Here is an 11854-nt window from a genome sequence, read left to right as displayed (position 1 = left end):
ATACTGTGTTCCTTTACTGAAGACTATAGATCTTAGTGGGCAACCCTTTCCAAACACTCCTTCCTCTATCCCTTTCAGGCCTAAGGCTTCCTGCTATTGCTAGTCCTATCTCTTCACACTGTTCACACCTTTGTAAACAGTCCCTCCATTAAGCTTTCCTCTAGCACCCCCTTAAGAATGCCATTTTTCCTCTGGTTGACCTTGACTGGATACACAGGTATCCAAAGACTTACCAGTGAGCCTTTTTATCATAAAACTATTGGAGGAAGTTCTACACTAAAACAAAAAGAAGACACGAGATTGAGGCAAAGGGAATCTCCTGAACAATGGTGAAAGATAACAGGATGACAGCTGTGTATTCAGTTTCAGAATAACCAACTCAGATGTAGCAGGCCAGAAGGTTCTTAAAGGTGTCTTTAAGAAGGTAAAAGTGTTAAAATATCTAACAAGGAGTTTTACACAGCTGGGACAGGAATTTGAAACTGAATTAAAGACATGGAAATCTAAGCAAATGAAAAAGAAGATGGTTGGCCGGGTGCAGTAGCTCACGCCTGTAATCCCAGCACTTTGGGAGGCAGAGGCGGGTGGATCACCTGAGGTCAGGAGTTCGAGACTAGCCTGACCAACAAGGTGAAACTCCGTTTCTACTAAAAATACAAAAATTAGCCAGGCGTGTTGGCAGGCACCTGTAGTCGCAGCTACTCGGGAGGCTAAGACAGGAGAATTGCTTGAACCCAGGAGGCGGAGGTTGTATTGAGCCAAGATCGTGCCACTGCACTCCAGCCTAGGCGACAGAGCAAGACTCTGTCTCAAAAGAAAAAAGAAAAAAAAGAAAAACAAGATGGTTATTAATTTTAGATGTAAGAAAACATTGGGCAATAAAGAAAAAGCAATCATAGTATAGAAAACAGGTCAATCATCAAACAGCATTTATGCAACAAAAATTCCAAGGGACTGCTGAATTATTTCCTTTTATAGACTTCCTCATAATATATAGCTTCCCTATTTTTGTAATGTAAAGCTTTTCACAGAAGGTATTTACCAGAACAGCACCTAAAATTACCAGGACATTTATTTTAACATGATTTGACCTAGGTCATCTTACAGACTGGATAGTAAAAAATCTCAGTTTATCTATAAACTTCTGATCTGTGTGACCTGGGGGTAGGTTACTTAATTTCACTGACCCTTACAAAGTATGAGGATTGCAAATATAACACACAGAGTGCCTGGCACATAGGAGGCATTCATAAATGACCACTTTTGTCAGCCACCTTAATGGAAGAATGCTGGTTAGGGATATTATAAAACCACAAGGAATACAACTTTGACCTCAGTTTAGGTGGGGAATTGAGCATCTGGAAGTCATGAGGTGTTAGAAGCCTGACATTATTATAAAAGTAAACACTTCTCAGACTAAGCAAATATGATATGGAACTGACAACAAAATTGAGGGGAAAATGCTCTGAGGAAAAAGATGACTGAAAGAATAAAGTAGACTAAACTGGCTTTCAGAGGGGCCAAGAGCAGTATACAGCTCTCCTTCAGAACAGTGACATAAAGACTCAGCTTCTCCTGGTGGTGTAGGACTACTGGGGAGGGTTCTGGTTCCTTTCCTAAGTATACAAACAACAAAATCAAAAGTTTTATTTTATTTATTTATTTATTTATTTAGTGACAGGGTCTTGCTCTGTCACCCAGGCTGGACTGCAGTGGCATGATCGCAGTTCACTGCAGCCTTGATCTCCTGGACTCAGGTGATCCCCCCACCTCAGCCTCCCAAGTAGCTGTGACTTGGCTAATTTTTTGTATTTTTTTGTAGAGCTGGGGTTTCACCATGTTGCCCAGGCTGATCTCGAACTCCTGGGCTTAAGCAATCTGCCCGCCTTGGCCTCCCAAAGTGCTCACATTACGGGTGACAGATAAAGAATTTTAGCTCCAAGAGTTCTTTAGGCCCATCACTTCTAGAGGTTGGTCAGATATTAATGGTTTGAAAGGTAAAGAAAGTCATTGATAACAATTAACATGTGGTGAGCGCTTAAGATTTGCCAGTCGTTATTCTAAGCCATTTTACATGAATCATCCCGTTTAATCTTCACAACAATTCTAGGTCCTTTTATCCTCATTTGACAGATAAGGAAACCGAGGAGGTTAAGTAAATTGCCTAAGGTTACACAGCCAGTAAACTCAAAGAGCTAGACCTGGACTCAGATTTGCCAGCCTCCAAAGGCTTCCAGACTTCTAACTGTAACGCTAATATACAGCAAATAGTCTTTAGCTGTGGATTTTCTCACTAGCATAACAGCATTGATCAGGTCATATTTTAGCAAGTGATTTTCAAATATGAAATGATAGAGATAACGTACAAAGGTCAGGCAATTTTAAGTAAATGCTCTTACAGGTGTGTACTAGGATAGAGCCTTAAAACCATTGACTCCTTCTAAACATGGAGTTCAGACATTCGAATACATTTACCTAGTAAAGTTCTAATAGAAAAAGAGTTATTTTAGGGCTAGTATAAGGCCATCCATGTATTGCCAGTGTCAACTGTGCTCGACGTAGTAAGCGTGGAATTAATGTCTAGTGACCGGTTAGATGACCCGCGTAGTGGGTCTTTTCAAATCTCACATGGAGGATCTCATACAAAAACATCAAGAACATTAAAGCAAGCCCTGACAATAATTTTTTAAAAATAACAGTCTATTTCCAGGGTAAACAATTACTTTGTCACGCCGCTGCTTAGGGGTGGGAGAACCTGCTTCTGATGTGGGTCCAGGTTGAGGAACACTTAGCCACTTGAGAATGCAAGTAAAGTCCAGAAATCCAGGACCACAGCAATACTCCAGCCCAGAGTTGCAGGGCAGCCTCTTTACCAGCCGGGCGACCCATTTCTATCTAGGCGCCCGCGAAGCGCCGGTGTGGGCGGGGGACCGCTCCCAGCCTGAACAGTGGGTGGGCCCGCAATGACAATGCAGGAATTCCGCGCCTGCTGCACAGTTTGGGGATCTGTCGGAAGGGTGGGAGGGAGCACTTTTTACCTGACACACCCAACCCCCCTGCTGCAGTCCAGGGCCGCGGATGAACGGAAGGCAAGCGGTTCAATACTGTCAGATCAGTGGACTTGAGCTGCAGCAGAGCGGCCCACCCCGCCGCCCGCACACGCTCAGCCCCTCCGAGCAGGCCAGGCAGCAACGCACGCGCAGTCTGTTCTCGCTCGCTCCATCAGTCCCGGCCCGGGGCCCCGCCCCCGCAGGCCCCGCCCCGCTCCCGTGCGCTGAACGCCCCATATCCGGGTTCCCGCCGCCTCCACCGCCGCCGCCTCAGCCGCCTCGCATATTTAGTCTTGCCGAGAGTGGTGTGATTCCCGACCAAGATGGCGGCAGTGGGCAGAGTCGGCTCCTTCGGTTCTTCTCCGCCGGGATTATCTGCGACTTACACAGGCGGCCCCTTGGGCAACGAGATAGCGTCGGGCAACGGTGGCGCCGCGGCAGGCGACGACGAGGACGGGCAGAACCTTTGGTAACGACTCCACCCCTCCCTCAGCCCCCGCTGGTTCCCCGGGCCTTGCGCGGACGCCTTGGGATCCCGTGCCCGCTGGAGCTCGGCGCCGGGCCCGGCCACTGCGTTCCCGGCAGCCCCATCCCCGGCGCGCCAAGGCCGGGTCCGTCCCTCCCGCGCTGCGGCTCCGGCCTCCGGCCTCACCGTACGCCTTGCTTCCCGTTAGGTCCTGCATCCTCAGCGAGGTCTCCACCCGCTCGCGCTCCAAGCTCCCTGCGGGGAAGAACGTGCTACTGCTGGGTAAGAGTTCCCTGCCTCGCCCCGCCCCGCCTGGCCCCCAGCGGCCCGGGGTACCTGGTCCGCCGGCTAGCTCGCTGGCTCTCTTTGTGCGGACAGCCGGCCCAGCCCCGCCCCGCCGCCTGACCTGTCGCGGAAGGCTGGGCAAGAAGGGGAACCCGAGACCCTCGACCCAGGACCTACGGGGACCCGCCCTCCCTCAGGTTCCTCCTCCTCCCCGGGATATGGGGGTGGCCCTGACAGCCTCCCCTGGGAAGGACAGAATTCGATCGCTCATCTGAGGGATTCTGGTGGCCTAGGGTTTATCTAGAAATTGACAGTTTTTCTTTCATCACAAAAATTGGTAGCAGGAGACTCTTTGCAAGAGCTCCGGCGCAAATGGCTTGCCATTAATATTTAATAGCTGACTCTTTGTATAATTGACAGAAGCTACAACTAAGACCTGGCGATAAATGTTCTTGATCCCGTGTTCTCTGGTACAATGTGCTCGTGTTGCAGCTACCTTAACTGTCACATGTAATTCTGGAATCTGTAAAATACAGTAGAACACACCTTTCTAGTTAAGTCTCTTCAGCCAAATGGATGTAATAGGGAGAAATGGTCCAGTGTCAGTTCTCCTGATTGTTCTGTATCTCCTCGGCTCTCTGCAAGTTGTGTATTCTGTTTCTTTAGTGACTCTGGGGGTGGGGATAGAGGACTGAGGGAGAATAGTTCGCAGGTTCGCATTTTTGCAGGCTTAGGTCCTGAATCATTTATAGGAGAAATTTCTCTCTATAGTTCTTTACATGCAAGATAACTGAAGTTTGGCTTATACGATGATTAAATTTTAAAACTTTGGTGTTTGATATCGGCTCAATACCGGAGGTTCTTTTTTTTTTTTTTTTTAATGTCCATCTAAAAACAGGAAAGGAAACAAAGAAGTCAAATGCTACTTGATAGGCTGCATGGTTAAATATGAATGTTTACACAGAAAAAATTACTTTTTTAATAGACTTCTGCCAAGCAAGAATATATGATTATTGATATTCTTTAAAGCTGCGTGGAGCTAGTTGAAAAATTAGTTTTTACTCTTGTTTTTAATGTGATTGAAAGCACCTACTGCAGATTAGCCTGGATTGAGTCACTGTCCTATCACATATAAGCCCTAAGATCTTAAGCAAGTTGCTTGACATCTATAAACCTCAGTTTCTTCATTTTTAAAATGGTTGTTATGAAAATAAAAATACCCGCCTCTAGGGTTGTGGGAGGATCAAATGAGTTAATGTTTGTATAGTGATAATATTTGCAAGTGATATATTTATCTTAAACTGAATTAGAAAATATTTGTGCTCAGAACTTTTTAAAAAATTGAATTAGTGCCTTCATAAGTGATATTAATAGGGCAAAAATAAATTAGGCTCCAAAAGCAAAAAATTGTAGAATATATTTTTAATTTACTAATTTAAACAAATTACCACTCATTACTAAGCTAAAATGGATTTAAGATCATATGACCTCATTGAAATCGATTCTATTTTAATTACTTTAAGTAAGACTTATTTGGAAACACTGCCATGGTAAAGGTAAGATTCAGTAGTTTTATTCTTATTTTATACATTTCCTCCAGTTATTTCTGCATATTAGATATTGCATAGATTATTCTGTTTGTGGTAAAACAAAAGTGGCAGTTTTGTTCATTTTTTGGTATACCGAATTTGCACTGAGGTTGTGCCATGGTTTTTTTTTTAAAACCCCCCTTTGACACTGGGTCTGTGCATGGGACTGAGTGTTCTTAGAGGTCCCAGCCTCCTTCACGCCACCATACAAGAATAGATTAAATTTCCTTTTTTATGAACTTAATAGTTCATAAAGTTCCCTCTAGTATCAGGTAATGTGAGCTTGAAACTTTTTTTTTTTTTTTTTTTTTTTTTTTTTTTGAGACGGAGTCTCGCTGTGTCTCCCAGGCTGGAGTGCAGTGGCGTGATCTCCTCACTGCAAGCTCCACCTCCCGGGTTCACGCCATTCTCCCGCCTCAGCCTCCCAAGTAGCTGAGACTACAGGCGCCCGCCACCACGCCCGGCTAGTTTTTTGTATTTTTAGTAGAGACGGGGTTTCACCATGTTAGCCAGGATAGTCTCGATCTCCTGACCTCGTGATCCACCCGCCTCGGCCTCCCAAAGTGCTGGGATTACAGGCTTGAGCCACCGCGCCCGGCTTGAAACTTAATATTTTTCTTTCAGTACTGTTGGGATTTTCATCAGAGTCCTTTTCAGCTTTGGAAGAAGCTAATAACTGATTTGTATACTGGTTACAAAAATAGAGTTAACTTCTAAGATACCCCTGAAAATTTCTTTCAGACATTTTACTGTCACATATGGCAGTATTCACTCTGTGCTGATGGAGGAAAGAAATATACAAATAGGGATTGTGGTTTTCTTTGTTATGAGTTTGAAGGTGCTAGGCAGGAGGATGCTTGGCCCTAATATATCTTTCATGAATGCAAGTGGTCTCTGGAGTCTCTTATTTTAAAAAACAAATCTAAAGCCAGGCACAGTGACCCAGCCTGTAATCCTAGCACTTTGGGAGGCTGAGGGGTGGATTGCTTGAGCTCACGAGTTGGAGACCAGCCTGGGTAATAATGTTGAAACCCCATCTCTACACAAAATTTAAAAATTGGCCTGGCATGGCAGCTCCTGCCTGTGCTTTAGGAGGCCGAGGTGGGTGGATCACCTGAAGTTAGGATTCCAGACGAGCCTGGCTAACATGTTTAAACCCCATCTCTACTACAAATACAAAAATTAGCTGGACATGGTGGCATACACGTTACTCGGAGGCTGAGGCAGGAGGATTGCTTGAGTCCAGGAGGCAGAGGTTGCAGTGAGCCAAGATCGTGCCATTGCACTCCAGCCTGGGTGACAGAGTAAGACTCTGTCTCAAAAAAAAAAAAAAAAGTTGGGTATTACGGTGCATGCCTGTAGTCTCAGCTACTCAGGGAGGCTAAGGTGGAGGGACAACTTGAGCCCCAGAGGCAGAGGTTGCAGTGAGCTGAGATCGCACCATTGCACTCCAGCCTGGGCAACAGAGTGAGACCGTGTCTCAAAAAATAATACTAATAAATAAAGTAAAACAAATCTGAGCCTTTTGCAAGGCTTTACATTTCAGAAACAACCTAGAATAGGAACAATGGTATAGACCTAAGTACTCCCCTCACAACACACACAAATGGCAGTTTAGCTTTCCACATGCTCTCTTCTCCTACTACCTGATGGGAGAAAAGGGACATGACTAGTAATGTGTATATGTGTAAGAGCCATTCTCAAAGGATTTTAATACAAATCTCATTTCACCTCCTCTCTCCTCCCAGATCAGGGCACCAATTTATAGATGGGTAATGAATTGTAGAGACCTGTTGAGTGGATTTTCCAAGGTCACACAACATAAGGGCCCTGTTCTGTGACTCTGGCATGGATTTCTGACTTGATAGAAGTTCCCACAAGGGAGAGAGTGCCAGGTATAGAACTCTTTCTACTCAAAGCCTGTCTTTGAGCAAACGTACTGGTAATTATTTTAAAGGAAAATCCACATATTTATTGGATTCTGGGATGCAGCTGTCGCCATGGCACTTGTGTTTAAGTAATTATTTAATCTGCCTAGGCCTGACTTCTAATGAAATCCAGAAAGTCTATGATATTAACTCTTCTTTCTTGAAAGGTTTTGAGAATGGATTTCAGTAAGATTTGTTTTTAATAAAGGTAGGACTTCTCGTACATGTATTTTAAGTAGATTCTAACTTCTAAATTGTCCTTTTTAAGAACTACATTTTCTTTTTTACCTTTTATATTTAATTACTTTTAATACAATTGATTATATTTTTTGTTTGTTTGTTTGTTTGTTTTGAGATGGAGTTATCCTGGCTGGAGTGCAATGGCATGATTTCGGCTTACTGCAACCTCCGCCTCCTAGGTTCAAGCAATTCTCCTGCCTCAGCCTCCTGCGTAACTGGGATTACAGGCATGTGCCACCACACCAAGCTAATTTTGTATTTTTAGTAGAGACAGTTTCTCCATGTTGGTCAGGCTGGCCTCCAACTCCCGACCTCAGGTGATTTGCCTGCCTTAGCCTCCCAAAGTGCTGGGATTATAGGCGTGAGCCACCTTGCCGGGCATATTTGTATTTTAATAGCTGCCTTTAAAGGCAGTTTCTCCATATTGATTACTTTCCCATGTTTTGATAAGAAAACTCCCTAAGGAAAATAATAATTAATAATACCTAAGATAGAGCACTTACAGGTACTAGTCATGTAAGGATTGTTTATGTACTCTGTCCCCTTAAAGATCAGGAAACAGACACAGAATTTGTGTTTTGTTTTTGAGGCAGGGTCTTACTTTGTCACTCAGGCTGGAGCATAGTGGTATAATTTCGGCTCACTGCAACCTCTGCCTCCTGGGCTCAAACCATCCCCCTGCCTCAGCCTCCTAAGTAGCTGGGACTACAGGTGCATGTCACCACTCCTAGCTAATTTTTGTACTTTTTGGAGAGATGAGGTCTCACTGTGTTGCCCAGGCTGGTCTTGAACTCTGGGCTCAAGCAGTTCTCCTCTCACCTCAGCCTCCCAAAGTGTTGGGATTACTGGGGTGAGCTACCACACCCTGCCAGACACAGAAATGTTAAGTAAATTGTCCTAGGGTTACATAGCCAGGAGGCAAAATCAGTATTCAAAATTTTGCAGCCTGAGGCCGACCCTGTGGCTCCTGCTTGTAATCCCAACACTTTGAGAGGCTCAGGGGGTGGATCACCTGAGGTCAGGAGTTTGAGACCAACCTGGCCAATAATATGGTGAAATCCCATCTCTACTAAAAATAACAAAAATTAGCTGGACTTAGTGGTGGGCTCCTGTAGTCCCAGCTACTCAGGAGACTGAGGCAGGAGAATCGCTTGAACTGGGGAGGCAAAGGTTGCAGTGAGCCGAGATCGCACCATTGCACTCCAGCCTGGGTGACAAGAGTGAAACTGTCTCAAAAAAAAAAAAAAAAAAGTGTGCAGCCTGGCTCCCAGAGCTAGTACTCTTAATCTATACAATCTCCCTAAAGGAAAAGAGCTTCCCTTGTAAGTAAGCGATGCTTAGCAGTTTTTAAGGAATTTTATCTGATTCTTCTGGGTGTGTATCTTTTAGTGCAAACAATATCACTTACTTAGATTAATTGAATTCATTGTCAACAAAGATAACATATGTAACCCTGGTCCCAAGCACAGTGCCTGGTTTTTAGATAGGACTTCAGTATAACTTTTTGATTTGCAGTGTGAATTAATGAAAACTAGCTGGTCCTTTGTCAAGTCATATAAGCCTCATCTTTCTCATCTGTAAATTAGACTATTTGAATTTAGTGATCTCCAAAGCCTTGTTTGATCTGGCATTTTATAAATTTTCTTGTTTTAATCTTGTGAGTTATTGAATATTTTTAAAGAAATGTTTTAAGACACATTGAAATTGGGTTTTAATTAATTAATATAGATGTGGGCCATTTAATTCCCCCCAGGAAAGAAATGTAAAGTCGCTATATTGTTCCCTGAAGGTATTAGTCCACGGTTATATGCAGCAGAAAAGTCCCACAAAATGCTGAACATCATCAGTAAGTACATGTGAAAGTCTTTTTTTCCCCCCTTCAGGAATAAAACTCTATTATGCTTGAGCTATTGTAGGAAACCTTAAGATATACACGTGGAATTCAGAGATCTGTGCAGAGAAGTAACTTGTAACTGGCAAGGGAGTGTATGGTTTTCTATGTGAGGACTGATGATAAAAATAATGAGAGTGTTCAGTCTAAAACTGTTGATTTGTGGAGGAGCTGGGATTAAAGATCATCAGGGTTCCATGAGTTATGCTGTTTTCTGGCATGACTGGTTATGGGAATATGATGCAAGGAATAGACTGTTACCATATATATGATATTGAATTTTTTCAAAGAATTAACGTGAAATTATTTGTTACATGTTTATTATATGTTACGGCTACTAAAAATACACCAAATATAAAGTGTTTTGAGAGTAAGATGGCATATTGGCATCTTATAATAGGGTCAGCAAACTTTTCTGTCAAGGGCCAGATTGCAAATAGTTCAGGCTTTGTAAGTCATATGGTCTCTGTTGCAACAACTCAGTTCTGCTCTTGCAGTTCCAAAACAGCCATGGATAATATGTAAATGAATGGATACAGCCTTGTTTCAATAAAACTTTATTTACAAAACAGGCAGCAGGCCAGTTTTGGCCTGTGGCCTGAAGTTTGTGAACCTCTGTGTTAGTTTGTTTATTTATTTAGAGACGCGGTCTCGCCTTGTCACCTAGGCTGTAGTACACTGGCACAATCATAACTTATTGCAGTCTCAAACTCCTGGGCTCAAGTGATCTTCCTGCCTCAGCCTCTTGAGTAACTGGGAATGCAGGCATGTATTCCCACCATGTTGGCTAATTTTAAAAATTGTTTATATTTTTCTAGAGACAGGGATTTACTATGTTGCCCAGGCTGGTCCCGAACTCCTGGGCTAAAGTGATCCTCCCACCTGTCTCCTGAATCACTGGGATTATAGGTATGACGCACAGCCCTTGGCTGTGTTAGGTGATTAGTGGCGTCAGTTTTATCAGTAAGCACAGATGCCAGTTAATAGAGATTTCTGGTTAATGGGATATGGTGTGTGGCACATAATAGGTGCCTAATGAATATGTGTTGAACAAATGATGAACAGTCTTTACTTAAAGTATCATTGTTATTCCAGTTAGGTATAGTTTGAGCACAGGTTTAAGAATTGTTAAGAGGACTTCATATAATATTTCCTCCAGTGCTACTGTCAAAAGCAGAAGACAGAACTGGCGAATCACAGATATAGGCTGGTAGAGCAGTAATTCAGCTGGTGTGAAATCCACGTGAGAGAGAATGTCAGCAAAAGCACTTAGAAAATATAAAACAGAAAGGAGTCTTGAAATAGGAAAAGAGAAGTCCAAAATTTAGTGTCGGACCCTGTCACTAATAAGTAAGTGGCCGGGCGTGGTGGCTCAGGCCTCTAATTCTAGCACTTTGAGAGGCCAAGACAGGCAGATTACTTGAGGTCATGAGTTCGACACCAGCCTGGCCAACATGGTGAAACCCCGTTTCTACTAAAAATAGAAAAATTAGCCAGGTGTGGTTGTGGGCGCCTGTAATCCCAGCCACTCGAGAGGCGGAGGCAGGGAGAATTGCTTGAACTCAGGAGATGGAGGTTGCAGTGAGCCGAGATCATGCCATTGCGCTCCAGCCTGGGTGACAGAGCAAGAATCCATCTCAAAAAAAAAAAAAGTAAGTGACCATGGACTAACATTTTTGGGCCTTATTTGCTTTATGTGTAAAATCAAGACAGTGGCTATTAGAAAGACTCCCCAGATTATCATTTTATTCTTTTTTTCACCAAACATTTATTGGAGACATGTCACATATAAAATGCTTTACTGAATCACCTGGGGTAAACAGGATGACTGAGACTCAGCTCCTGCCCTCCAGGAGCTTATAAACTCCCATGGGGAAGAGACTCAAAGTAGTAAAAATCAAGTATGCCAGTATGAAATGATTGCTAAATAGGTCACAAAATATTTTGTGGAAAAGGTGGTATTTTTTTATTTTCTGAGTTTTTTTTATCTCACCTGACCAAAAGTCTTCCCCCCCCCCCCCCCCGTGGTATGCTTCCTTATTTATTTTATTTTATTTTTTTATTATACTTTAAGTTCTAGGTACATGTGCACAATGTGCAGGTTTGTTACATATGTATACTTGTGCCATGTTGGTGTGCTGCACCCATCAACTCGTCATTTACATCAGGTATAACTCCCAATGCCATCCCTCACCCTCCCCCCCATAATAGGCCCCGGTATGTGATGTTCCCCTTCCAGAGTCCAAGTGATCTCATTGTTCAATTCCCACCTATGAGTGAGAACATGCAGTGTTTGGTTTTCTGTTCTTGCGATAGTTTGCTGAGAATGATGGTTTCCAGCTTCATGTCCCTACAAAGCACACGAACTCATCCTTTTTTATGGCTGCATAGTATTCCATGGTGTA

The 11854-nt window shown here is 43.4% G+C and overlaps 1 protein-coding gene across 2 annotated transcripts in view; it reads left to right on the top strand.

Annotated features, from left to right (window-relative positions):
- The first annotated feature begins 1819 nt into the window (after positions 1 to 1819).
- DYNC1LI1 (dynein cytoplasmic 1 light intermediate chain 1) overlaps positions 1820 to 11854 on the top strand; it is a 49990-nt gene continuing 39955 nt past the window's right edge. Inside the window, exons 1-2 of one of the 2 annotated variants that reach the window (XM_003895217.3) lie at positions 1820 to 3519; positions 3725 to 3798. In XM_003895217.3, coding sequence (XP_003895266.1) covers positions 3374 to 3519; positions 3725 to 3798 — 220 coding nt within the window. In that variant the 5' untranslated portion in view covers positions 1820 to 3373. Of the gene's footprint in view, positions 3520 to 3724; positions 3799 to 8816; positions 9405 to 11854 lie in introns of those variants that run through there. The other variant, XM_009201857.3, reaches the window with a different exon arrangement.

This window comes from Papio anubis, chromosome 2, assembly GCF_008728515.1.
Source record: "Papio anubis isolate 15944 chromosome 2, Panubis1.0, whole genome shotgun sequence".
NCBI lineage: Eukaryota > Metazoa > Chordata > Mammalia > Primates > Cercopithecidae > Papio > Papio anubis.
This window is presented reverse-complemented; position numbering and strand designations above follow the sequence as displayed.